This window comes from Miniopterus natalensis, chromosome X, assembly GCF_054644295.1.
Source record: "Miniopterus natalensis isolate mMinNat1 chromosome X, mMinNat1.hap1, whole genome shotgun sequence".
Classification (NCBI taxonomy): Eukaryota; Metazoa; Chordata; class Mammalia; order Chiroptera; family Miniopteridae; genus Miniopterus; species Miniopterus natalensis.
Window position 1 is genome coordinate 58,390,015 of NC_142103.1, and position 25,412 is coordinate 58,415,426.

Below are 25,412 nucleotides of genomic sequence, written 5' to 3' on the forward strand. Positions count from 1 at the left end.
CAAAGTCATTTGGTATGGCCCTGCCAAGGCAACCACAAGCAGGACTCGAAATTCAATAAATCTAGGAGCTTTTTTCATAGCAAATTTTTAAGTTGATAATTTTGTATGGCCCACAAATAATGTTATAAATATCCAAATGGCCCTTGGCAGAAAAAAGGTTCCCCATCCCTGCTCTATAGGCATGCCAGGCACCAGTCATATTGCCAGATCGTCACTGAGGATATGCCTTCTCTTCTTAACCTGGTTTCATGGGTTTCCTTTTTCATCTTTCCCATGTGACTCAAAACCCAGAGATGAGGTGGTGTGGCCATAAACAAAGGTGCCCTGGATCACTCTTTTCTGATCTTATAAGCTTTGGCTCCAGTAGGGTTCTGAAGCCTAGGTTATTTTAATTCTGAGGCAGCTCAGGTTTTCACATATTAGATGTTCCAGCTATAGTTAAGTGGAATTATAGACGGTGAAATTTAGCCTTGTGATGGTCATTCTTTGGAATGTACTCTATACTTCAGTCATACTGAAGTTCTTACCATGTTCTAAACTTTTATACCCCTTTGCTTTTGCATATACCTTTTCCTCTCTATAGATTGCCCTTTCCCCTCTGTGTGTTTGGCAACCTCTTATTCATTTTTAAGGACCAGTTTCTTCTGTGCTGCCTTCCTGAATTTTCTAGGTAGATAATCACCCCTTCCTTTGTGCTCCTAACACACTTTGCTCATATTGCTAATGTAAAAGGATTAAAACACACAAGAGAAGCTTCCTAGTTTTCCCTTGCCTCCTTTTCCTTTCTACCTTCTGTGCCACCTCCCACATCTGTGAATCTTGCCCAACTGACAAACCACAAGGCTTGCGAGAATAATTGTTGAAAATAATTGAACAGTTATCAGAATGGGATTGTACTGATGTTCTTGAGCATGAGCCATGAGAACTGTAATAGCCTTCACCCAAAGGTTTCATAGCGATTAACAACAAAAACTGCTACCTGAGCCCAACTCCAGGTAACTACCAGAGTCAAAGCAGGGCTGGAATATGGTAGGCACTCCCTGAGTGTATCAGCTGAATAATGCCTTTAACCTCTATTTGAGTCACTTAAATTATTTTCTTTTGTTATTAATACATACTTAGCAAGGGTACGCAACTAGTGAATGGCAAAATTTTAAACCAGGGTCTGAGTGGCTCTGGAGCCCAGGTTTTTAATTACTGTGGCCTGTTTGTTGGATAAATGAACTGTCATTCTGAACAGTTCCTGATAGTTTTGTACAGTACCACTTATTCTGAAAGACTGCTTTCTAGCCTTTTGGGAGTCTAGTCATTTAATTTCTTGGAACAGGCCACCCTAACCCTTTCCCTCTTGATACTATATGGTATTTTTTCCCAGTGAAGCTTTAGAGTAAAATATAGCTGTGGATGATTTTGTAATATCCTTCTGACAACTCTAGACAACACTGGGCAAAACCTGGGGTGGAGAATCACTATTCTGATAAAATTAAAACCTCTGCCCAAGAGCTAGGAATTAACACCAGACATTTACATACACATTACTACTTTAGAATGATAAATAAGAGGGTACAGATGGAACAAAGCCAACCATAACCCCTTAACCAACCATGACCCCTTAATAGAATATGATTTCAATTTTTAAAAAGTACACATACCTAAGGACTAAGAGAAGGAACACTATAAATAAAAAGAGGGTTTTAGGGTGGAAGAATTGTAAGAATTTTTCTTTTGGGGAAAACCAACAAATAACACCCCCCCCCCCCGCAAAAAACACACACAACAAAAAACCCCCAAAACCTACCCACAACTACTATAATAGTTCTAAAAATAAGAAAATGGGAACCTATAGCAGAATGATGATTCAAACTAATTTATGACTGCTTATAAAAAAGAGCTATAGTATTCCCTGGTTGTTCTAAGCTATTTGTCAGAAGCCAGCTTATTTAAGATCAGAGTATGGTCCAAGGCCTCTTACTAAGTTAGCCTGCACTGAAAGGACAGCAAATCAATGACTGCTGCTCATGCTACCTGGCAATTTTGTACTGCATATATATGGGGGTATGTGCAAAAGTAGGTTTATAGTTTTCATAGGAAAATAATAAAATAATAAATAATACAAGAGTAAACTCTGTGTTTCACATACTCACAACTGTAAACTTACTTTTGCCTCACCCTGTATGTTGTTGCTTCCATTATTTGATTAGAACGTTGAAATACTAATGTATCATTGCATATGTAATCTAAGGGAGTTTAATTTAACAAATTCATATTCAGATCATATCCAATGATCCATAATATCTGTCCTCAAACAGCTCAGAATCTAGTTGTTTCAGCAAAAGGCACAGTTAATAGACATGTTTATATGCAACAAGAGAAACAAATGAGGACTTCTGGTCAAGATGGCGATGTAGGTAAATTTGGTACTGACATCCTCCCATAACCACATAAAAATTACAACTAAGCTATCAGTGAGAACCACCTGAAGTCTAGCTAAACAGAAGTCCTATAACTAAGGATATACAGAAGCCACTTCCAGACTGGTAGGAGGGGTGGAGATGCAAAAGAGGTTGGTCCCACACCTACATGTGGTGGATAAAAATTGGGAAGGATATCTCAGATGTCAAGGTTCCACCTGAGGAGCTAGGGGCTCCAGACCCTTCAGACCAGGGTCCCAGTGCCAGGAAGAATAGTCCCCATAACTTCTGGCTGTGAAAACCTGTGGGAATTGTGGATGAGTGAGACAGAGGGCTGCTGGAGTCCCAGGCAATTCCTCTTAAAGGGTACGAGCACAGACTTACTCGACCTCACTCTCTCTGAGTTCCAGCACTGATGTAGCAGCTCAAAAGGCACCAGGAAGTGAGTTGTCCAGTGAGGACTGGAGGGGCAGCTTTCTCCCAGACAGAAGTGCAGGCAGAGGCCATCATAACCTTCCTGAGACCTCCCCACACAAAGCTGGCAGGTGGGTGCCATATCTGAGTCTTCTTCAACCTAGCTAACATGTTTGCCTAGCCCTGTTGACTCTCTGAGACCCTATCCCATACAACCTGCAGGCCCAACAAAGCCGTTTCCAGTGGCTTTTCCATACAAATGCCCTGTCTTGGCTCAGGCTGAGGACTTTTCTAAAATCTCTCAAAGGACCACAAACCCCAAACAAGCAGTATCTGCCCTCAGTGTGCACCTACCTCTCACTAAGTGGCCTGAGGCCCGACACTAGTTGCAGCCGGACTCGGTTCACACCGTGGCCTCTACTAGACATCTCCAAACCCAGCACAAGTAGCAGTCATCTGAAGACTGTTCTGTAGCTCATGCCAGGTGACCCCAGGCAGAACACAGGTGGCAGCTGATCTTGGCTTGCATCTCCTAGGAGGCCTCAGAGCCAATGCACCCAGTGTAAAACCTCAGACATCACTGGAGCACCAGCCAATTATCTCCACAAATGACACACTCAAGAGATGGACTCATCAGGACCAAGAGCCCTGCTAAGTGAGTCCTGTACATAGGGTTTGCCCCTGCACAGCAGCTCCTCTGCTATAGTGTGGGACAGTCCTTGCAGCCAATTGGCCTGGGGGTAAATTCCTCCTATTGAGATGCCAACAGCAATCAAGGTCCTTATCTTCCAAATCTCTGATTTGATTCTCTGCTTCATCTACTCCACTGTTGATTCCCTGTAATACATTATTCATTTTGGTTAATGTATTCTTTATTTCTGACGGGTTCTTTTTTGTTTCCTATTTCCATTTTTATATTTTCTATCTTTCTTTTGAGGTTCTTCTCACTAAGTTTATCTAGTCTTCCCTTAAGTTCATTAGCATCCTTAAAACCAATATTTTGAACTCTGCATCTGGTATATTACTCATCCATTTTATTTTGTTCTTTTTCTGGAGTTCTCTTCTGTTCTTTCATTTGGGACGTTTCTTTTTGGCTGCCTCCCGGTGTTTGTTTCTATGTATTAGCTAGAGCTGCTACATCTCCAGGGCTAAGTAGAGTAGCCTAATATAGTAGGTGTCCTATAGGGCCCAGTGGTGCAGCATTCCCTGTCACCCAAGTAAGGTGCTTCAGGTGTGCCCCCAGTGTAGGCTATGTGCACATTCCTGTTTTGTTGAGAGCAGAAAACACCCAATTAGAACAGCAAAAAGAAAAAAAGAATCCAAAAAATGTGGATAGTTTAAAGAGCCTCTGGAACAACTTCAAGCGTACCAATATTCACGTCATGGGGAAGCCAGAAGGAGAAGAGAGAGAGCATGGAATTAAAAACCTACGTGAAAAAATAACAACAGGAAACTTTCCTAACCTGGTGAAGGAAAGACACACTAAACCTGGAAGCATAGACAGTCCCCAAAAAGACGAACCCAAAGAGGCCCATACCAAGATACATCATAATTAAAATGCCAAAGGTTAAAGACAAAGAATCTTAAAAGCAGTAAGAGAAAAGCAGTTAGTTACCTACAAGCAAGCTCCCATAAGACTGTCAGCTGATTTCTCAAGAGAGACTTTGTAGGACAGAAGGGAGTGGCAATAAATATTCAAAGGTATGTAAAGCAAGAACCTACAACCTGCAAAGCTATCATTTAGAATCAAAGGACAGATAAAGAGCTTACTATACAAGAAAAAGCTAAAGGAGTTCATCACCACCAAACCAGTGTTACAGAAATGTTAAAGGTACTTCTTTAGGAAGAAGAAAAAAGATAAAATATATGAATAAAATGGCAATAAATACATAAGTACCAACAATTACTTTAAATGCAAATGGATTAAATGCTCCAATCAAAAGACACAGGGTGGCGGAATGGATAACAAAACAAGACCTTTGCATATGCTGTCTACAAGAGACTCACTTCAGATCGAAAGACACACATAGACTGAAAATAACGGGATGGAAAAAGATATTTCATGAAAATGGGAACAAACAAAAAAACAACTGGGGAAGCAATACTTATACCAGACAAAATAGACTTTAAAGCAAAGAGACAATGAAGGACCCAGCAATTCTACTTCTGTGCATTTATCTAAAGACACCAAAACACTAAATAAAAAAGACATATGCATTCATATGTTTGTTTCAGCATTATTTACAAAAGCCAAGATATGCAAGCAACCTAAGTGTCTATCAATGGATAAGTGGATAAAGAAGTGGTGGTGCATATATACAATGGAATATGACTCAGCCGTTAAAAACAATGAAATCTTGCCATCTGCAACATGAATGAACCTAGAGAGTATTGTGCTAAGTGAAATAAGTAAGACACAGAAAGACAAATGCCATATGATTTCACTTATATGTGTAATCTAAAAAGAAAATAAATAAACAATCAGAAGAGAAACAGACTCATAGATACAGAGAACATTTTGACGATAGCCACACGGGAGGGGGTTTGGGGGGATGGGTGAAAAAGGTGAAGGGATTAAGTACAAACTGGTAATAACAGAATAGTCACGGGGATATGAAATATAGCATTAGGGAATATAGTCAAGAATATTATAATAATAATGTATGGTGTTAGATGGGTACTAGATTTATCAGGGTGATCATTTTGTAAGTTCTATAAATGTCTAATCACTGGGTTGTACACCTGAAACCAATATTATATTGTACATCTACTGAATTAAATAATAAAAGAAATAAAGAGAAACAAATGAAAGCAATGTGCCTATTTACATTGTCCCTGCTTGGCTTACCGGTATCTGGGTAATCAGTTGCTGCAGGTTACAAATTTTCTCTATATTTTCTTTTAATTCCTGGTCTTCCAAACTCCCCACTAGCTTTTGAAGATCCACTTTACAGCTGAAAATTCAAGCAAAGGAACCCAAGAGTTAACCACACTGCAAAGGCCAGAGCATCTATGATTACATATTACGTGGTATAAGGTCAGTAACAAATATATGGTAGGAAACTTACGCTGCATGCTGCTTGAGCTCTTCTAGTTTGGCATTAATTTTTTCATTCGTTTGCTCTGTCTGCAACAAAAACCCAGGAGATCATCAGTGGCAGTACCTGACAGCCTCATTTAATTATGCCTTCTCTCCTACTTTTATGGATTAAAACCTAGGTAGAGAGGCTGACTCCTTTGCTGTAATAGAGTATTCAGTGGTCTTTGGTTATTTTGTGAGAAATGTGTTTTTTAACAGTCATGGAAATTAGCCCTTCAGTCAACATGAAGTACTAAAAATATCATCCAAGCAGCTGGGTCTTTTGCTTGCCATGAAGCTCAGACTATGGGGTAGAGTGTGAAGCCTCAATTCCATAGAGAACTTTGCAACCGGGGGAGAAAGCAATAGTTCCTGGCATGCTACCCCCTGCTGTTTGCAAAAAACCACTTACTTAAAACTGTCTCCTACACTATACTGCTCTCTAGTCCCAGCAGAAGGGCATTTTAAAACATAAAAGGGCCTCACACTGCATATGAACTGAGTTTTTGCACATTACACTATCAGATATGGTAGACTAATTTTAGCAAAAGAAAGAAAAAGGGTGAAGCACAAGAATGATGGCAAAGAAGAAATGGCAGAGGCAGCTACGTTTTGGGAAGGGTGACCGATTATTTCCATTTTATTCCAATCACAGTATTTGTAACATGTTAGATGCTGCAACAGATTTGGGAAGAACAGTTTATATAGGACAAAAATGTGTGCTTGTTATGAAGTTCAGATAGAACATCAAACCACAAGCCTATCAAGCAGCCACTGTAACAACCTTATAAAGGTCAGATGGTATGTGGTTAGAATAACAAGTACTGTCTGTTACATCTGCCACACTCACAATCATGTGAGACACATCTTCTAGAATTACTTCAAAGGCATAAAATGCAGCATGGAGACAGAAAACTATATAAAAATCCCCTAGATCCCATTCTAACTCTTCTGCTAATAATGGACAGTACAATGGACTTAGGATTTGGCCCTCCTCAAAGAAATCTTTAAGCAGCTTACCCTTCCATGAAAAGAGAGCACACTGATGCATGAAGATGTATAAATTACAGATGTTCAATTACATTTTGGTGGAAAATCATTTTTGCTTCTGGCAATAATTGTGCTATCAAAGACTGAGCTGTATTTAGACTAGTAGAAAAACGTTATTGACAGAGCCAGCATGCACTGATCCAGGAGGTTACTATCAGACAGATAGTAGGGTACAGAACTTGTTGGAAATTAACCACATGTGAAAGGAATTAAAATTAATTTCCTATTCTACCTCACCACGATAACTGTTAGGATGGGATATGAAATGTGACAATGCTAGGGAAAGTGATAGAGAGGAACTAAAATCTTATTGAGGGAACAGTTACTTGGTATTATGGATAGAGACTAGGAAGGACTTAAGGTGACAGAGGGACCTGGTTCTTTACTCTCTGGTATTTTAGAACAAATCTACTTTAAAATATTCATGTAGATTTTTTGTGGTGGATATATAGGTGTTCACTGTACAATTCTTTTAACTTTTCTGTATGCTTGAATATAAGCCTTAGAGGGGCTCTATGGAGGATATGGTAATACTATCCATTTCTTTCCACATAACTGGTTTCTTATAATGAGAAGCATGTTAAATATTTCAGAAACTAAAGCTAGTAAATGTCCAGATTACTAGTAGTTTAATCTTGGGGCCTCACCAAAATGATCCTCTCCAACAGCTGGGTTGTCTGACCAACTGCCTCACTCAGACCACGACTTAATTTTTCATTCTCCTCTACCAGGGACTGATTCTTCTCCATCAAAGACTGTAGATTCTCTGATGGTTCCACACTAAAACAAAGAAAGTAACATTAGAAAAATACATGATTGATAACACCTGTATCAAAGGTGGTACAACTGTATCCCGTAGGCCTTTGGGGTGGGGCAGTTGGTTTAAAATTACCCCCAAAAGTCTGGAAAAGGTGTGTCTATTCCAATCTATTCTCTCAGTCAGGTAGTATATTGTATGAATAAGAAACATATGCCTGAAATACTTTATTATTATCTTTATTTTTTAATTTATTGAGTTTATTGAGGTGACATTAATAAAATTATATAGGTTTCAGGAGTACAATTCTATAATACATCATCTGTATTTTGTATTGTGTGTTCACCACCCCAAGTGGAGTCTCCTCCCATCACCATTTATCCCTTTACCCTTTTCTACCTTACCCACGCCCCTTTCCCTCTGGTAATCACCATACTGTTGTCTGTACCTATGAGTTTGTTTTTTCTTTGCTTAATCCCTTCACATTTTTCACCCAGTCCCAAACCCTCCTCCCCTCTGACATCTGTCAGTCTGTTCTCTGCATCCACAAGTCTGTCTCCACTTTGTTAGTTTAATTTGTTCATTAGATTCCACATATAAGTGAAATCATTATTTGGAGGATGGTAATGATTCAGGGTCAGACATGGTTGCAACAGAACACCTAACCTCTATCCTTGGCTCTTGGTTTAGGATCTTTCTGTTTGTGCCACATAGGTAAGAAGTGAAGGCTAAGTGTAGCTAAGACATGTTCTCTCCTTGTTCCCACTCTGAATCTCTCATTAAAGATTAGGGAAGTAGGGAAGGAAAAAGTACAGAGGAGGTAGGGTATAACCTCATAAATGTAAGTCAATTACCTAGTGTATAGTTTAGTCCCAATAGCATTTAAGTCAGAAAGCTGAAATGATGAACAGTGGTCACTAAGAGCACATTTCACAATTCTCCACAAATAAGTGCTCCCTTCTAAGCGCTTGTCTTGCTTGAAACTGATGACTCATAGCCTTTTTGTTCATTTGTCTATCAGTTTTAAATTGCTTAGAGTGGGTGGAGGAAACAAAACAATAGTTTCCATTTCAAATAGGAGCAGAAGGGACACAAATAATTTAAAGGATACATATAAATAAGAACCTTTGGAATTTATGTAGATTACCTGATAGTGGTCCCAGACTAATGAAGCAGACCATTAAGAAGTATAGTTTTGGCCCGGCTGGCATGGCTCAGCGGTTGAGCATCGACCTATGATCCAGGAAATCGAAGTTTGATTCCTGGTCAGGGCACATGCCCAGGTTGCGGGCAGATCCCCAGTGGGGGACATGCAGGAGGCAGCCGATCAATGACGCTCATCATTGATGCTTCTATCTCTCCCTCCCTCTCTCTAAAATTAATAAAGATATATATTTTAAAACAGTATATATATATATATTGGTTTGCTTATTTTTAATAATCCACTGGGATTAACTGTTCAAAACACAAAATTGGACTGGTGAAAAAAAGACCAGAAGAAATATGAAGATTTGATCTTAAGGAGACTGAAGGGAAAAATTAATAGCTATCAAGGCTATAATAAAGAGAAAAAAAGGACAGGGAAGGAGCTGTTCTCAATCTCAATAAAGGATAAAAAAAGATTATAGAAACAGATGCCCTCTCACCCAGGTTAAGACCTCCATGAATGCTTCCTTTTTTTTTTCCTTCACTTGAGGACATTTTTATTGATTTTTAGAGAGAGAGGAAGAGAGAAAGGGAGGGAGGAAGGGAAGGAGGGAGGGAGAGAGAAGCAGAAAGAGAGGGGGGGAGAGGCAGAGGGAGGGGGAGGGGGAGGGGGAGGGAGAGACACACATCAATGTGAGAAACATTGATTGGTTGCCTCCCGAATACAACCTGACCTGGAATTGAACCCACAACCTAGGTATATGCCCTGACCGGGAATCAAACCCGCAAACTTTTTGGTGCACAGGACGATGCTCCAAACAACTGAGCCACACCCGTCAGCACAAGACCTCCATGAATTCTTATGGAACATCTTTATCAAAAAGTTAATAACAAGTTCACACCATAAAGTCTCCTATTACACGGTTGAGAATTTACGAAGTCTTATGAAGGAAAGTTCAATTAAAATGTGCATTATAAAATTAAACTATCAGTAAATTTAGTGTTATTTTAGATTGCTCTGATATTTCCTTCTTTCCTTACTATTATTAAACTGAAAACTTCCATGCATTGTTCATGAAAGCTGACAAGCTCCAAAGTAATGATATTTAAATATCATGTTAATTTCAGAAGAAAGATTGGTCAATTGCTTCTAAACCAATTGAATTGGTCTATTATTAGAATAAATCTTTAAGAGATCTTTTAGGAGATCCCAGCTTTCCTCAGTTTCTTTATCCAACACCCTTATAATATTATCAAGGAAACCAAGATTAAATTGCCCAAAGGGAAGAATTACAAAGACAAAGGTGGTCATCTCTAGGTGATGAAATTATGGTAATTTTAAGATTTAATTTCTATACTTTTCTAAATTTCCCACAAGAAGCAATGCATCACTTTTATAATCAGGAAAAAAGGTTAAGAGTTACTGAAAATCAAGATAGTAAAAGAAAACAGACTCACACCATACACAATAATAAACTCCAAATGAAAAGTAAAACATAAAACCAACATAAGGACTAGAAGAAAACATCGGTGAATTCCTTTTTAACCTTGGTGTAGGAAAAGGGTTTCTAACTATGAATCAAAACCCAGAAGCATGAGGAGAAGGTAAACATTAGTCACTTTGGAAAACAGTTTGGCAGTTCCTTAAAAAGTTAAACATACGACCCAGCAATTCCACTTTTAGGTATCTACCCAATAAAAAACACATGTTCACAAAAAAACTTGCCAGTGAATATTCATAGCAGCATTATTCATAATAGCCAAAAAGGTGAAACAACCAAAGTCTATTAACTGCTGAATGGACAAAATACAGTATATCCAGACAATGAAATACTATTCAGCAATAAAAAGGAATGAAGTGCTGACACATGCTATATAACATGGATGAATCTCAAAAACATTATAGGTGAGCCCGGCCGGGCGTGGCTCAGCGGTTGAGCGTCGACCTAGGATCCAGGCGATCGGGGTTCGATTCCTGGTCAGGGCACATGCCCGGGTTGTGGGCTCGATCAATGACTCTCTCATCATTGATGTTTCTATCCCTCTCCTTTCCTCTCTCTGAAATCAATAAAAATATATTAAAAAAACAACAAAAAACAACAACACAAAACATTATAGGTGAAAGAAGCCGGACAATAAGTCCATATACTGCATGATTCCATGTATATGATATGTTCATAATAGGCAAATCTCTAGAGACAGAAAGCAGACTAGTGGTTGGCTGGGATTGGGAGTGGGACCAGGAGTGACTGCAAATAGCATAAGGGATCATTTTGAGGTGACGGAAATGCTCTAAAATTGGATTGTGGTGATAGTTGTACAACTCTGTGAATTTACTAAATGTCATTGAATCGTACAATTAAAATGAGTGAACTTTAAGGTAATCTCAATAAAGTTGCTAAAAAGTCCAGATACAATAAAAAATGATTGATAAACTTTTCACTACATAAAAATATAAAAATTTTGCATGAGAAACACAATAAAGAGAATACATTTGAAGAAAATATTTGTAATACACTACAGTCAAAGAACTAATATCACTAATATATAAAGAACTGTTAAAAATAGGGCCCAAAATTAGGGTGACTATATGCAGACAACTATGGAAAACAGTATGGTAGTTTAGTTTAAAATTTTTAAATAGAATTACTATATGATCTAGTTATTCTGCTTTTGGGTACATATCCAAAGAAATCAAAAGCAGGGTCTTAAAAAGATATCTGCACACCTATGTTCACAGCAGCATTATTCATAATTGCCAAAAGGTGGAAAAGCAACTCCTGTCCATTGATGAATGAATGGATACACAAGAAATGGTATATAAAGGGTGGGGAAAAAGTAGGTATATAGTCATGAGTACATAAAACACAAAGAGTTTATTCTTAGATTATTATTAATTATTGTATTATTTTTCATATGAACAACTGTAAACCTACTTTTGGCCAACCCGGTATTCGATGAAATAAGCCAGTCACAAAAAGACAAACACTGTGTGATTCCATTTATATGAGGTATCTAAAGTAGTCAAATTCATAGAAACAGAAAGTAGAATGGTGGTTACCAGGGGATGAGAAGAAGGGCACAAGAAGAGTTGTTGTTTAATGGGTATATAATTTCAGTTTTACATGATGAAAAAGTTCTGGGGAGCTGTTTCACTTAATTCTACTCAACTGTGCACTTAAAAATGGTTAAGATAGTGCCCATCAGTAGATGAATGGATGAAAAAATTGTGGTACATTTATACCACGGAATACTATGCAACTGTAAAAAGGAAGGATCTCTTACCCTATGAGACAACATGGTGGGACCTAGAGAGTATTATGCTAAGCGAAATAAGTCAGTCAGAGAGAGACAAATATCACATGATCTCACTCATATGTGGAATCTAATGAACAAAATAAACTGATGAAAAAAATAGATCCAGAGACATTGAAGCATGCAACAGACTAACGTATTTTGGAGGGAAGTGTGTGTGTGTGTGTGTGTGTGGGGGGGGGCGGGGCGCGGGAAGAGATTAACCAATGAACTTATATGCATATATGCATAGCCCATGGACAGACAATAGTGCAGGGAGGCCTGGGGAGAGGGCAGGAGCAGGGTGGAGGGGGGTCAATGGCAAGGGGGGGGGAAGGGGGACATCTGTAATACTTTCAACAGTAAAGATAACTTTTAAAAATGGTTAAAATAGTAAATTTTATGTTATATGTTCTTTACCACAGTTTTTAAAAAAAGAAAAAACCTACAAGAAAACTAGAAGAAAATATAGGCGAAGGTGAAGAGCATTCTATAAATAAAAGCAATGGCAGAAAACTATAAAAGAATAGATAGGGGTGGGGTAAGGAGTTGTTGTTTAATGAGTATTGAGTTTCAGTTTTGCAAGAAGCAAAAGTTCTAGAGATTCATTGCACCACAATGTGAATATACTTAGCACTACTGAACTGTACACTTAAAAATGGTTAAGATAGTAAATTTTGTTGTTTTTTACCACAATATTTTTCAAAAGGAAAAAAAACAAGTATAAACACACACACACGCATACATATATATGCTCAGAGAAGTGTCATTCCCTCTTTCTCCCTGCTAACCGTGTTCCCATTCCACACTTATTTCCACCCCTTTTCCACCACTATTCTCCCTCCCCTTGTATTTAATCAGTCTCTTTCATTTCTGATTTAGCCCTCCTGTAGTATACTACAGATACTCTTTGTGGCTTTACTTTTTTCAGTATTTTCTGGAAATCATTTCTTATCTGTTCATAGAAGTCTCCCTCATTATTTTTTTTTTTTTTACAGCTGCATGGTCTCTTACATGTGTACATGTGCCATATATTCAACATCTCTTTGTATATATGGGCATTTCGGTTGTTTCCAATATTTGGCAATTACAGACATGCTGCAGTATGTATATATTTTTGCGTTGTTAGTTATTTATCTTCAGAGTAGATTTTTAGAAATGGGATTTCTGGGACAAAAGGTAAGTACATGTCTGGTTTTGTCAGATATTGCCATAGTCCCCTCCAGAAGGGTTACATCCATTTGCATTCCCAACAGAATTATATGAGAGTGCTTGTTTCCCCCACAGCCTCACCAATGGAATGTGATGTCATATTTTTCCATTTTTTATGAATATGATAGGTGAGAAATACTATTTGTGTTGTTTTAACTTGTATTTCTTTAATTATGAGTGGGCTTGAGCATTTTTTCATGTTTCAGGGCTACTTTTATATCCTTTTCTGGTGAATTGTCTGTTCATGTGTCCCATTTTTCTACTGAGTTTTTTATCCCTTGGCCCTTTTTCTAAAAATTGTGGTAAAATATACAAAATAAAATTTACCACTTTAACCATTTTTAAGTATGTGATTCAAAATGTTGAAACCTGTATAATCTTAATCTTACTAACCAATGTCATCTCAATAAATTTAATTTTAAAAAGTAAAGTGGATTTGAGGTGGAAAAAAGAATATTCACAACACTGAGCAACCATCACCAGCATTTATCCTCAAAACTTTTTAATCTTGCAAACTGGAACTCTGTACACACTTATCAATAACTGCCCATTTCTCCCTCTTCCCAGCCCCTGACAAACGTCATTCTACTTTCATTTGATTACTCTAAGTACCTCATATGGGGGGAAATCATACAATATTTGTATTTTGTAATTACCTTGTTTCACTTAGCATAATGTTCTCAAGGTTCATCCATGCTGTACATCTGTCAGAATTTCCTTCTTTTTTAAGGCTAAATAATATTCTGTTGTATGAATATGCCACATTTTGTTTATACATTTATCTGTCTATGGACATTGTGTTGCTTCCACCTCTTGGCTATTGTGAATGCTGCTGCTGTGAACATGGGAGTGCAGATATCTCTTTGAGACTCTGATTTCAATTCTTTTAGGTATATACCCAGAAGTAGAATTGCTGGATCAAATGGCATTTCTATTTTTAATTGTTTGAGGAAACTCCATACTGTTTTCCATAGCAGTTAGACCATTTTACAATCCCTCCAACAGTGCACAAAGTTTCTAATTTCTCCACATCCTCCTCACATCCTAAACAACATCTGTTATTTCCTGGGTTTGTTTTTGTTTGTTTTTTTATAGTAGTCATCCTAACGGGTATGCAGTGATCTCATCGTGGTTCTGATTCACATTTCTCTGCTCTGATTATATCTTTCTGTATAACTCTGACTTAGATCATATTTCATATACCCTTCACATATCCAAAATGTAAACAATTAAAACCAACCAAGACGTAGAGGGAACTCAAAATGAAATACAAACACTGACTGTGGGAGATAGTACCTTGCCTGGATACTCTAAGCCTAAGGACAAAAAGAACTATACATAAATGCTGTAATCTAGTTCATACAAGTGTTTCTCACAGGGGTATGGGCTAGCAATTCTGAAACTACTTTATGTGTATACCAGAACAGAACAAGAATGACAGCTGGTTTCTCACTGTTGGAGAAAGAAGTTTATAAAAGGAGAGGAAGGCTAAAATGAACCCTGCAGTGTTGGATTGGAATCAGAGGTATCAGTATAAAATCATGATTTCTAACATACAGGGTAGGGCAAAAGTAAGTTTACAGTTGTTTGTATGGAAAATAATACAATAATTAGTAAATGATAATACAAAAATAAATTCTGTTTCATGTACTCACTACTGTAAACCTATGTTTGTTCCACCCTGTATATACAGGTACATAGATGTCAAAATATAGATATGAGTGTATAAGTGAGTTACTATGCATACAGATATTTCCTAGCATTACCCACTGAGGGGGCCTAGAAGTAGTGACACCTCAGTAACAATGAGCACACCTAAGTGCCCAGATCTGGTTTCTAAACACCATTTTGCAATTAAAAAAAATACCAGGGCTCTTTGGAGATATGGTTGATTCCAGAACTGGGGTGGTGAAAATACAAGATAGGTGCGGAATATTTTGTGGAAATGCTCAAAAAGTTGAGGGTATGTTAAAGAACATAAAAGCCACCCTAAAGGAGCTCCTAGCAGACAAAGCAGGAACAATTTAAGTCATAAAACAAATAATGATAGTATTGGATATTAACCCATAGAATAAAATAAATACCCATGAGTCTACATGGATATAAATAAAAAATCAATGAATAAATGGGAGATCAGAGACAGTTCTTCCTCATAGTAGAATTCCAATGAATAAATTTCTAAGGCCAGAACCCATGCTCTTCCTATTACATCAGGCTACCTCAAAGCCAACTAGCTAAATCCAAAACAGTCAGCAAGTTTGGTAAGATCCCTACCTTGACACCAATGCTATCAGAAACTTTAATATATCAGGGGAAAACAACTATCAGGAGAAATAGCTTCTGCTAGAGTATACATTTAAAATTAATATATGGCCCTGGCCAGTGTGGCTCAGTGGTTATAGTGCTGGTCTGCAGTGCTGGTCCGCAGACCGAAGGATCATGAGTTTAACTCCAGTCAAGGGCACGTACCTGGGTTGCAGGTTGGATCCCCGGCCTTAGTTGGGGCACAGGTGGGTGGTAATCAATTGATGTGTCTCTCTCACGTTGATGTTTCTCTCTCTCTCTCTCTCCCTTCCTCCATCCCTTCCACTCTCTCAAAAAATCATTGGAAAAGATATCCTTGAGGGAGGATTAAATCAAAATAATAAATTAACATATGGCTCTTACTTTATAGATCCAGGCAGGGTGCCTCCATGGGCTTGTAGCAATAAGACCTGTAGCTGCTGTACCTGAGAAATGCAAAGAAAAATAGTCACCAATCAAAAGCTACTTATCCCTTTATCAGTGAAATTACCACAACATCAGTGGGGTAATTTTACTCAATGCACAGGAAATCTAAGGCATATATTAGGTATTACAGGCAGCATCAGGGTTGATGATTCAATGATAAAAGAACAATCAATGTTACATGAATAACTAGTATTTAGAAGATGAGCTGCCCCTTTTACCTAAGTATCTTAATTACTTTTATTGAGCATCTATTTTTTAAAAAAAGTCAAACTCAGCCCTGGGCTAGGCAATGTGAAGGGGAATATGAGATTAAATTCTTGTGGTTTATTCTCAAGCTTACAATCTAATTGAGGAAGACAAGTATAAGGCCTGAAGTAGTAGTGGGAAATAATAAAAGACAGAAGATGCTAAGTCATCAAGTATAGTTAGGTACTTTAGGGTTCTGAGAAGAAACAAATGAATGGAATACCAAAACAGTCAAAAGGAGGCTTCATGGGGATGGATCTCAAATCAGAGTGCATGTGCAACCATCCTCTCCTATTCCTTCCTATGACAGAAGAGGTGCTGTTCTGCCTCCTACAACCAGTCTCCTCACTTGTGCTTTGGACCCCAACTCTTCTTGCCTCCTGATGAATCTTACTCTGTTCATTATCCCTTCTCTCTTCTCTATCTTTGACTTCTCCTTTCTACAGGATACTTCCTATTAAGATTAAAATATGTTCAAGTTTTACCTATCTTAAAACAAAAGCATGCTTCCCAATCCCACTTCCTATCTCTTTTGCCCTATTTCTCTCCTTCACAGAGTTTTAGAGAATAGTCTATACCCATTGCTTCGATTTCCTTTTGTTCACCTCTCTCACTTGCTCCCCAATCTCAATGTTGATATCTGCCCACAGTATTCCACTTAAATACTCTTGCTAAGGTCACCAATGATCTGCATGTCACTACACCCCAAGGGCATTGTTCAGTCTTCATTTTACTTGACTATTTAGTAGTATTTGGCTTACCAGAAACCATGCTTTCCTACTTTTCCTTCTATTCTTCCAGCTGATCTTCTAAGTCTCTTTCTTGGTGTATCCCCGCTCCAATTGTCCTTTAAATGGTAAAGTTCCTCAAAGCTCATTATGAGTCTACTCGCTTTACACTCTCTCATTAAAGCCTCAACTCTGACTATGGCTTCAATTACCATCTACAAACCAGTGACTGCCAAAATGTATCCCAAACACAGATCTTTCTGAAATTAGACCCATATATTCAACTATCCACTTAATATTCCATTTGTTTGTCTGCTATCTCCAAACCTGTCCCTTCTCCAGTGAATCCCAGGTCAGGGAAAATGTTTCATACTCCAGAAATCTGGGTGCCACACTCTCATCCCCTTAACTAACCCACTGTTCACTTCTTTTTATCACCACCACCACCCTAAATCTAAGCCACCATTATCTCTCACTTGGAACACTGCAATAATTTCTCAGGTGGTCTCCATGAATCTACTCTTCCTCCAATGAAATCCATTTCCACATAGGGCCAGACCATCTTTTAAAAATGTAAATTATCAATCATTTTAAAAATTTTTTTCTTTATTGTTGAAAATATTACAGATGTCCCTTTTTCCCCCATTAACTCCTTCCATCCTGCCCCACTCCCCACCCCAGGCCTTCACCACACTATTGTCTGTGTCCATGGGTTAAGCATATATGCATATAATTGTCCATGGGTTATGCATATATGCATATAAGTTTTTTGGTTAATCATTATCAATCATTTTTAACAGTCCAGGAGGCTTTGATCAGGCCTCTGCTTTTCTCTAGTTTAATACTGGAATACTCTTTCCTTGCTATCTCCACTCAAAGGATGTGCACTGGCGCACTTTCAGTTCTTCATATGCACTATACTTCTTCCTAACCCAGGACCTTTGTAGACTTGCTATACGCCTGCTACTGTTCTAAGTATTTTATGTGTATTAACTCAACCCCCACAAAAATCCTATGAAGCAGTACAATGATTATTTCCTATTTATATATAGAGAACCTGAGAAACAGAGAACTTGTCCAAGGTACATAGCTAGTGAGTTATAGAGCCAGGATTTGGACTTGGGCAGTCTGGCTGCAGTGTCACTATACTTTGCTTTTAACCCCTATACTTTGCTACACATCCTATTTCTTCTCCCTGGAATCCTCTTCCTTCTTTTCTGCATACATAATTCCTACTCAATCCCTCAGATCCCAGCTCAAATGTTGCTACCTCAGAAAGCCTTCTCAGATTAGATATATAACAGAAAATCCGATTCCATACTTTCACAGAACACTATCTCAGTTTATAAGGATATGTGTTTAGTGTCTGTCTCTCCCATAGGTAATTAAGTTCCATGAAGGCAGCAACTATGTCTGCTTTGCTCAACAATGTATCCCAGCATAGTACCTGGCACATAATAGTGTTCAATAAACATTTATTGTTGGAATTAATGAAAAAAATAAATGACTAGGAAGAAGAACATTTTGGGCAATAAGCATACACATGAAAGAAAATAGAGAGACAGAACTGAGTGTGGTATTTTATAATTTAGATGATACTGTGAACAGGTAAATACATGTATTTTCTATTGTGACCCCTTAGCAGAGAAGGAGATAAAGGAGAAGGGGAGGGAAGAAAAGAGATTAACTGAATAGTAGTCATCATTGAGAAGGAAGGCCGGAGGTGGAGTAAGCACTGGACAGTTGGGAAACACTAGATTCCCAGTGGAAAGAGTATTATACCCTGGAAGGCAAGAAAACGTCACAACTCAAGCATGAATTAATCCAACTACCTGCCTTCTCAGCTCCTCTATCAGGGATACTGAGCTGCTGCACAACCAGTCATGATGACACTATCACAAATTCATGCCTATAGTTAACTACCTCTTCTGTTTCTGTGATTTCAAGTCTTTTGTGGTCTCCTCAATCCCTCTACCCTATTATCTGCTTGCTTGCTCTTAGATGACCTTGCCTCCTACTTAACTAAGAAGATAAAGGTCATCAGGATGAAAATCCTTCAATTTCCCTTCTTTTCCCTCTAAATTAGTGTCACTGTATTATTCCTATCCTAACCTCTTCTTCTAGTCTTGGGGCAGGTATCCCCTCTATTATCTAAAGCAAATCCATCTTTATTCGTGCTCAGAACCTCAACTACTTAGAGATGATGGCTCCTTACCAACTAGTCCCTGTTCTCAGTTTCAGTCTCTCCCAACTAATTCTTTCCCTTGTTCAAGTCTCTTCCATATTTTAAAAACAAACCTACATCCCTTGAACCTCAACTACTACTTCTTGTCTTCTTTTATCTTGTCTTCTTGAAAGAAGAGCCTATCAACTTCCTCTGCTTACTTATCTAGCATTCACTGTCTATCCGACAGCATTCTGCTCTTTTACTTAGCAACTCTACTTACATGTCTCCCCAAGCACTTCAAATTTTAAAAATTCAAACTGAGTCTCATCATTTTCTACCTGACCCTGTTTTTCAAACTGTATTCCCTGACTCAATGACTGGTACTACCATTTATTCAATTGTCCAAGCAAGAAATCTGGGAATTAACCTTGATTATCCTCACCTGCCCTTCCACATCAAATCTGTACCAAGTAAGCCCTATACATTCTACTTCCTTGTGTGTTTTTTCTAATTTGTCCCCTTCTTCCCATCTCTATTGCTATTATCTTTAGTTCAGGCCTGAATTATTATAACAGCCTACTTTATTTTCCCATTTCTAGTCATGCCCACCTGTAATCCACTTTCTTTAGGCTTGCTAGAGTGATCTCCCTAAAACATACATTTCACCATGTCGCCTTGTCATTTAAAATCTTTCAATGGCTCTCCATAGCTCTCAGGTTGAGTTCTAAGTTCTTTAACAAGTCATGTGAGGACCTTCAGGATTTGATTCCTGCCTACCTCTCGTCTTATTTCTCAATGTTCACTTCTTTATCAGTGAAATCTCCAATGCCACCCCTAATCTTAAATATGACAACCACGTTAATAGGAATAAGAATTCCACAAACTAACGTAACACTTAATCAGTACCTCTAAACTTCTGGTAGAGGAGAAGCTAAGAAACAAAAGCAGCTCTATTATTCTACTCACGTTCTTCTAATTTTTCTCATCAAATTTTAAGTCCCTTATACCTGTTGCTTCAGATGATTAAGTTCAGCTGTCCGGGGATCAATATTAACAACAGGTTTATTCTTGATTTTTCTTGCTCTGTCAGCATAGCGAAGGGTATTTAATGTTTCTTCTAGATTGGAGTCAGCAGGACTCACACAAGCTATCATAAGAGTGTGGCTATTACCTCCTAGAGAATCTGAAAAAGAACAATGGCAGGAAATTAAATCAAACAAGTAAAATGCAAACAAAGCTGTCTATATGGGCTGGTGACTTCAAAATCAGAGCTGTAAGGGGAAAAAAGTGAGTGTCTACAAATTTCCTATTTGTGACAATATAAAAACACAAAGATTTTTGATGTATAAAATAATAATAGTTTAAAATACTATTGCATATGTCCTCATTCTTGGGAGAGACTGTGATTTCAGTAGTTAATCGGGTTAAAACAACAGGTTAAAGCCCAAGTAAGTCAGGAGCCACTATTGGGATTAAACATTCTTGGGATGCCCCCATTAGGTAGATTTTAACTCTTCAGGGAATTCTGTTTATCAGCACTAATAAAGAGTAACCAAGTTCATTTTTAGATACAAAGTACTAAGTACAGTTGGTATTCTGCAGACTTCTTGGCTTTCAAACTATATATGAAGACATATTTCCATTATTTTACAAGCCTGCTTGCCAACAGGTCTCTTTCCTATTTATCAATTAGACAGCTCTGTATGTGATAGTCCAAAAATCTGTTTTTTTAACCTATTCCATTTCTGCTTTCTCAGCACTATCTTAACTACTCTCTCTTATGTTTAGAGGCACTTTATGCTTACCTTGAAGCAGTCGAGTCAACTTGGAGTCTCTATAGGGCACAAAGCCACCCTTTTTGTCATCTCCGAGAGCACTGATCACATTTCCCAAGCATAGGAGTCCTCGGTTAATATTAATACCTAATAGCAGGAAGTAAAATTTAAAGTGCTTGGTAAAGCATCAAACTTATTACCTACATTTATCCTAAGAAAGGTAAAAGAATTAAAGACCCCTTAGAAATATTCACTTATCAATCTTAAGGAAATTTCTTAACCTGTTCACTTTTCTTAGAGTGCCTCTTTAAGTAAAGTTCAAAGGACCAAGGTCCAAACCTTGGATATACACAACTGAGTCTGTTGGTACTACTCATCCTTTCCCATGGCAACAAAGCAGACAGACAGATAACTATCACTATGTCAACCACCACTTGCATAGTTATTTACTTTCTATATCCATTATCACACTTAATCCTTAGATTAATTCCGTGAAATTAGATTAACAGCTATTTTTTAATCATCTTATCATTACTAAAGTGCCTGCAGAGGGACAATAATGATGAAGAGAGTGATAAGAACAGCTAAGTTTATATAGTGTTTACTATAAGATAGACACTGTTTTAGGTACTTTATACAGGGGTGGCCAAAAGTGGGTTTATAGTTGGTTGTATGGAAAATAATACAATAATAAATAATAATACAAGAACAAATTCTGTTTCACGTACTCACAACTATAAATCTACTTTGGCCACCCCTGTACATATTAACTCATTAAACCCTCACAGTAGTCCTATAAAGTATGTATAAACTATGATTATCCCTAGATTGACAGATATGAGAGTTGAGGCACAAAGAGGTAAGGTAACTTGTCTAATATCATGCAGCTAATATGTGGAAGAGCCAGATTTCAAATGTAGGCAGCCTGGCTCCAAAGTCCATGGTCTTAATCTCTATGCTCTATGGAAATGAGCTACATTGCTCACTTAAAGGCAGCAGGTACCTTGGAAAGAGGAGAACCTTGAGGCTAAAGATAGGTAATTGACAGAAAATGTATATAAAGAACTCTTGAACTCTGAAGTCTCCCCTCCAGAGCCATGCAACTACTTTCTCTCCATTCTCAATCATTCCCAGTCTACGTAATGGGATAGTCTTCCCAATATCCATCCATTAAATGTTGGTATTCTCTTGGGACTAAGCTCTTTTCTTACTATATATACTCTCCCTGGGTTATCTCATCCATTCCTAGAATTCCAGTAAATACCTATATTAATGATTCCCTAAATCTGCATCTCCAAGCCAGAGCTCTTTCTTGTTGTCCAAAGCTATATTTTGGCTGCCTGCTGAATAACCTCCAGTGGGTTGTGCCCAAGTGGCATTGCATAAAAACATTGAACAAAACAGAATTCATCTTTTAGTGCAAATCTATTTCACTTCCAGCACTGTTCCTTTTCACTGTCTCACCATCTAACCAGTCACTCAACAAACAGTAAACCTGAGACATCCTGGACTCTTCCTTTTTTCTCACTCCACATATCCGAGGCTTTTCATTGAACCTTTAGTGAACATGTACAATGCTCTAGGCATTGCGCTTGGTATTAGAGATACAAAGATGAATAAGTCACACTCCCTACTCTCAAGGAGTTCATAATTTACCAGCAGAGATACACACACAAACAAATAATTGCAAATATAATGTTAAAGGAAGAGGTTATGTATAGTAAACATGGGTTCTCACAGGAGAGAGTGGTAAACTTTACCTGGAAAGGTAAAGAAAGGTGTCTGAGAAGAAATGAAAATTTTAGCTGAATTGTGAAGGATGACTAGGACAATGCCAATGGAGGAGGGAAGGGTAAGAAAGAAGAATGTAAGGACATTCCGGGCAGATGAAGTAGCACATGTCAAGGCACATGTTTGTGAAAGAGCACTATACATTTAGGAATTATAGGTAGTTCCAATATTTGCATTTATCCTGCAGGGCAGTGGTTTTCAAACTGCGTTCCTCAGAACCTTAGGGATACTTTAGGGACAGAGATACTGCAGAGTTTCTGCCACTGCAATTTGGATTTTGTTTTAAAAATTATTTTTTATTGTGGTAACATGAAATTTACCATTTTAACCATCTTTAAGTGTAAAGTTCAGTGGCATTAAGTACATTCACACTGTTGTGCAACCATCACCACTATTTAAAATTATTTTAACTATTTTAAAAACTGCATTTAAATGGGCTTACTCCAATGTGCTATATACTAAATGTTAACATGCTGGCGGTCTACCAGTACATTATTTTGTGCATCAAGGTTTATTAATTTTCTGCCATCTTTAAAAATACCTCTATTATTTGTATATATGTCTATTTTGCAAATCTATAATTTAAGGTTGTGGCTTTGCACTAGATTTTTTGCCAGTTCATATGCTCACTCTTGGAAAAATATGCAAGTAATTATACCACTATAGCATGTGAGCTTATAGTAAAACACCAGACAGAGGCAGTTGCTCAATTCATGTGCTCATCACTGCATCACAGTCAGTTGTGAAGTACTAAAGAATATGGAACTCAACATGTTAAGATGATATGGTATTAAAGGTGGTTTCACAATCTAAGTGTCCATTGATGGATGAATGGATAAAGAATATGTGACATATATAATGGAATATTACTGAGCCATAAAAAGAAGAAAGTCCTGCATTTTGTGACATGATGAACATTGAGGGCATTATAAGTGAAATAAGTCAGAGGAATAAAGACAAATACTGTATGTTCTCACTTATACGTGAAATCTAAAAAAGCTATACTCATAGAAAGAGAGTAGAATGGTGGCTGCCAGAGGTTGAGGGGGTGGAAGAAATGGGGAGATGTTGATCAAAGGGTATATACTTCCAGCTACTAAGTGAATAAATTTTGGGGATCTTATGTATAGCATGATGACTATAATTAACAGTATCATATTATATACTTGATAGTTATTAACAGAGTAAATCTTAAATGTTATCACTACACACACATACACACACACAAAGATAATTATGTGAGAGAATGGAGGTGGTAAGTAATCTTATTGTGGTAACCATTTAGCAATATATACACATCAAATCATCACATTGTATACCTTAAATTTACATATATGTCTGTAATATCTCACTAAAGATAGAAAAAAAAAGATTAAATAAGATAGTGCAAATGAAGCACTTAACTAATAACGCTAAAAATACCACATGGTTTCAGTGCTTCTTGTAAGCTTTTTGAGTGTTTTGTCAGATATTTATAGTTATTAAATAAAATAAATTTAGAAAAGATATTGTTATTGATCCAAATTTGGATTTAAATATCAAATCCTGAGATTGTAAAATGGGCTATTAAAAATGTTTATAATTTGCAGCTATGTATCAGTATGAATCAGGATTTTCTTGATAATTGATACCAGAACAAATTACAAAAAAAAAAAATAGATGCAAAACCTTAAATAAAATTGTAACTGTCATCAGGAATCCAGTCATGTCATATACTAAGAATTAAGAATGCTCACTGGAGCCTAGTTTGTAACAACAAAAGTCTGAAACCAACCTAAATGTACATTAAGAGGGGAATGGTATAATAAATACAATGACATAACTATACAATATATAGACATGAAAAAGAACACAGTAGAGATGTATATGCCAATATGGTACAATCTCCAACAAATACCATTTTGTGGAAAAAATAAATGGTACAGTAGAACAGAGTACATAGTATGCTTCCTTTGTACAGAAAGAGAGAATATTTAGAAATGTTGCACTGGAGATTTGGGGAAATAGAAAAAAGTTACCTTTCATTATACTGCATTAAAAAAAACTTATAGATTCACAGGAAGTTGCAAAAAAATGTAAAGGAAGATATTGTGTACCATTCACCCAGTCTCCCCCAATGGTAACATCTTTCATAACTATAGTACAATATCCAAACCAGGAACTTAACATTGACACAATCCCCAGAGCTTAATCAGATTTCTCCAGTTTTTACATGTACACTATATGTATGTTTGTGCATGTAGTTTGTGCAATTTAAAAAAATACTGTTTTTACTGATTTGAGGGAGAGGGAGAGGGAGGGAGAGAGAGAGAGAAACATCCATGTGAGAGAGAAACATCCATCAGCTGCTTTCTGTCTGCACTCACCGAGAATTGCACCGGCGACCTTTTGGTGCATGGGACAACACTCAACCAACTGAGCCACACTTGCCGGGACGAGTTCTGTGCAATTTTATCACATGTAAAACTTCATGTAACCATCACCAAAATCAAGATACAGGCTCTCTTGTGCTACTCTTTATAGGCACAGCTACCGTTCACTCCTCAATCCCTAATCCCTGGTAACTATTAATCTGCTCTGCCCTGTAATTTTGTTATTTCAAGAATGTATAA

General features: G+C 37.5%; 1 protein-coding gene across 2 annotated transcripts in view; it reads right to left on the bottom strand.

Annotated features, from left to right (window-relative positions):
* Positions 1-25,412, bottom strand: part of KIF4A (kinesin family member 4A) — a 126,680-nt gene that overhangs the window by 60,175 nt on the left and 41,093 nt on the right. For both annotated transcript variants that reach the window (XM_087813556.1, XM_087813555.1), the window contains exons 9-14: positions 21,040-21,156; positions 20,242-20,417; positions 16,031-16,092; positions 7,602-7,734; positions 5,894-5,952; positions 5,674-5,779 (exon numbers count right to left, since the gene is read on the bottom strand). In XM_087813556.1, coding sequence (XP_087669682.1) covers positions 5,674-5,779; positions 5,894-5,952; positions 7,602-7,734; positions 16,031-16,092; positions 20,242-20,417; positions 21,040-21,156 — 653 coding nt within the window. The remainder of the gene's footprint in view (positions 1-5,673; positions 5,780-5,893; positions 5,953-7,601; positions 7,735-16,030; positions 16,093-20,241; positions 20,418-21,039; positions 21,157-25,412) is intronic.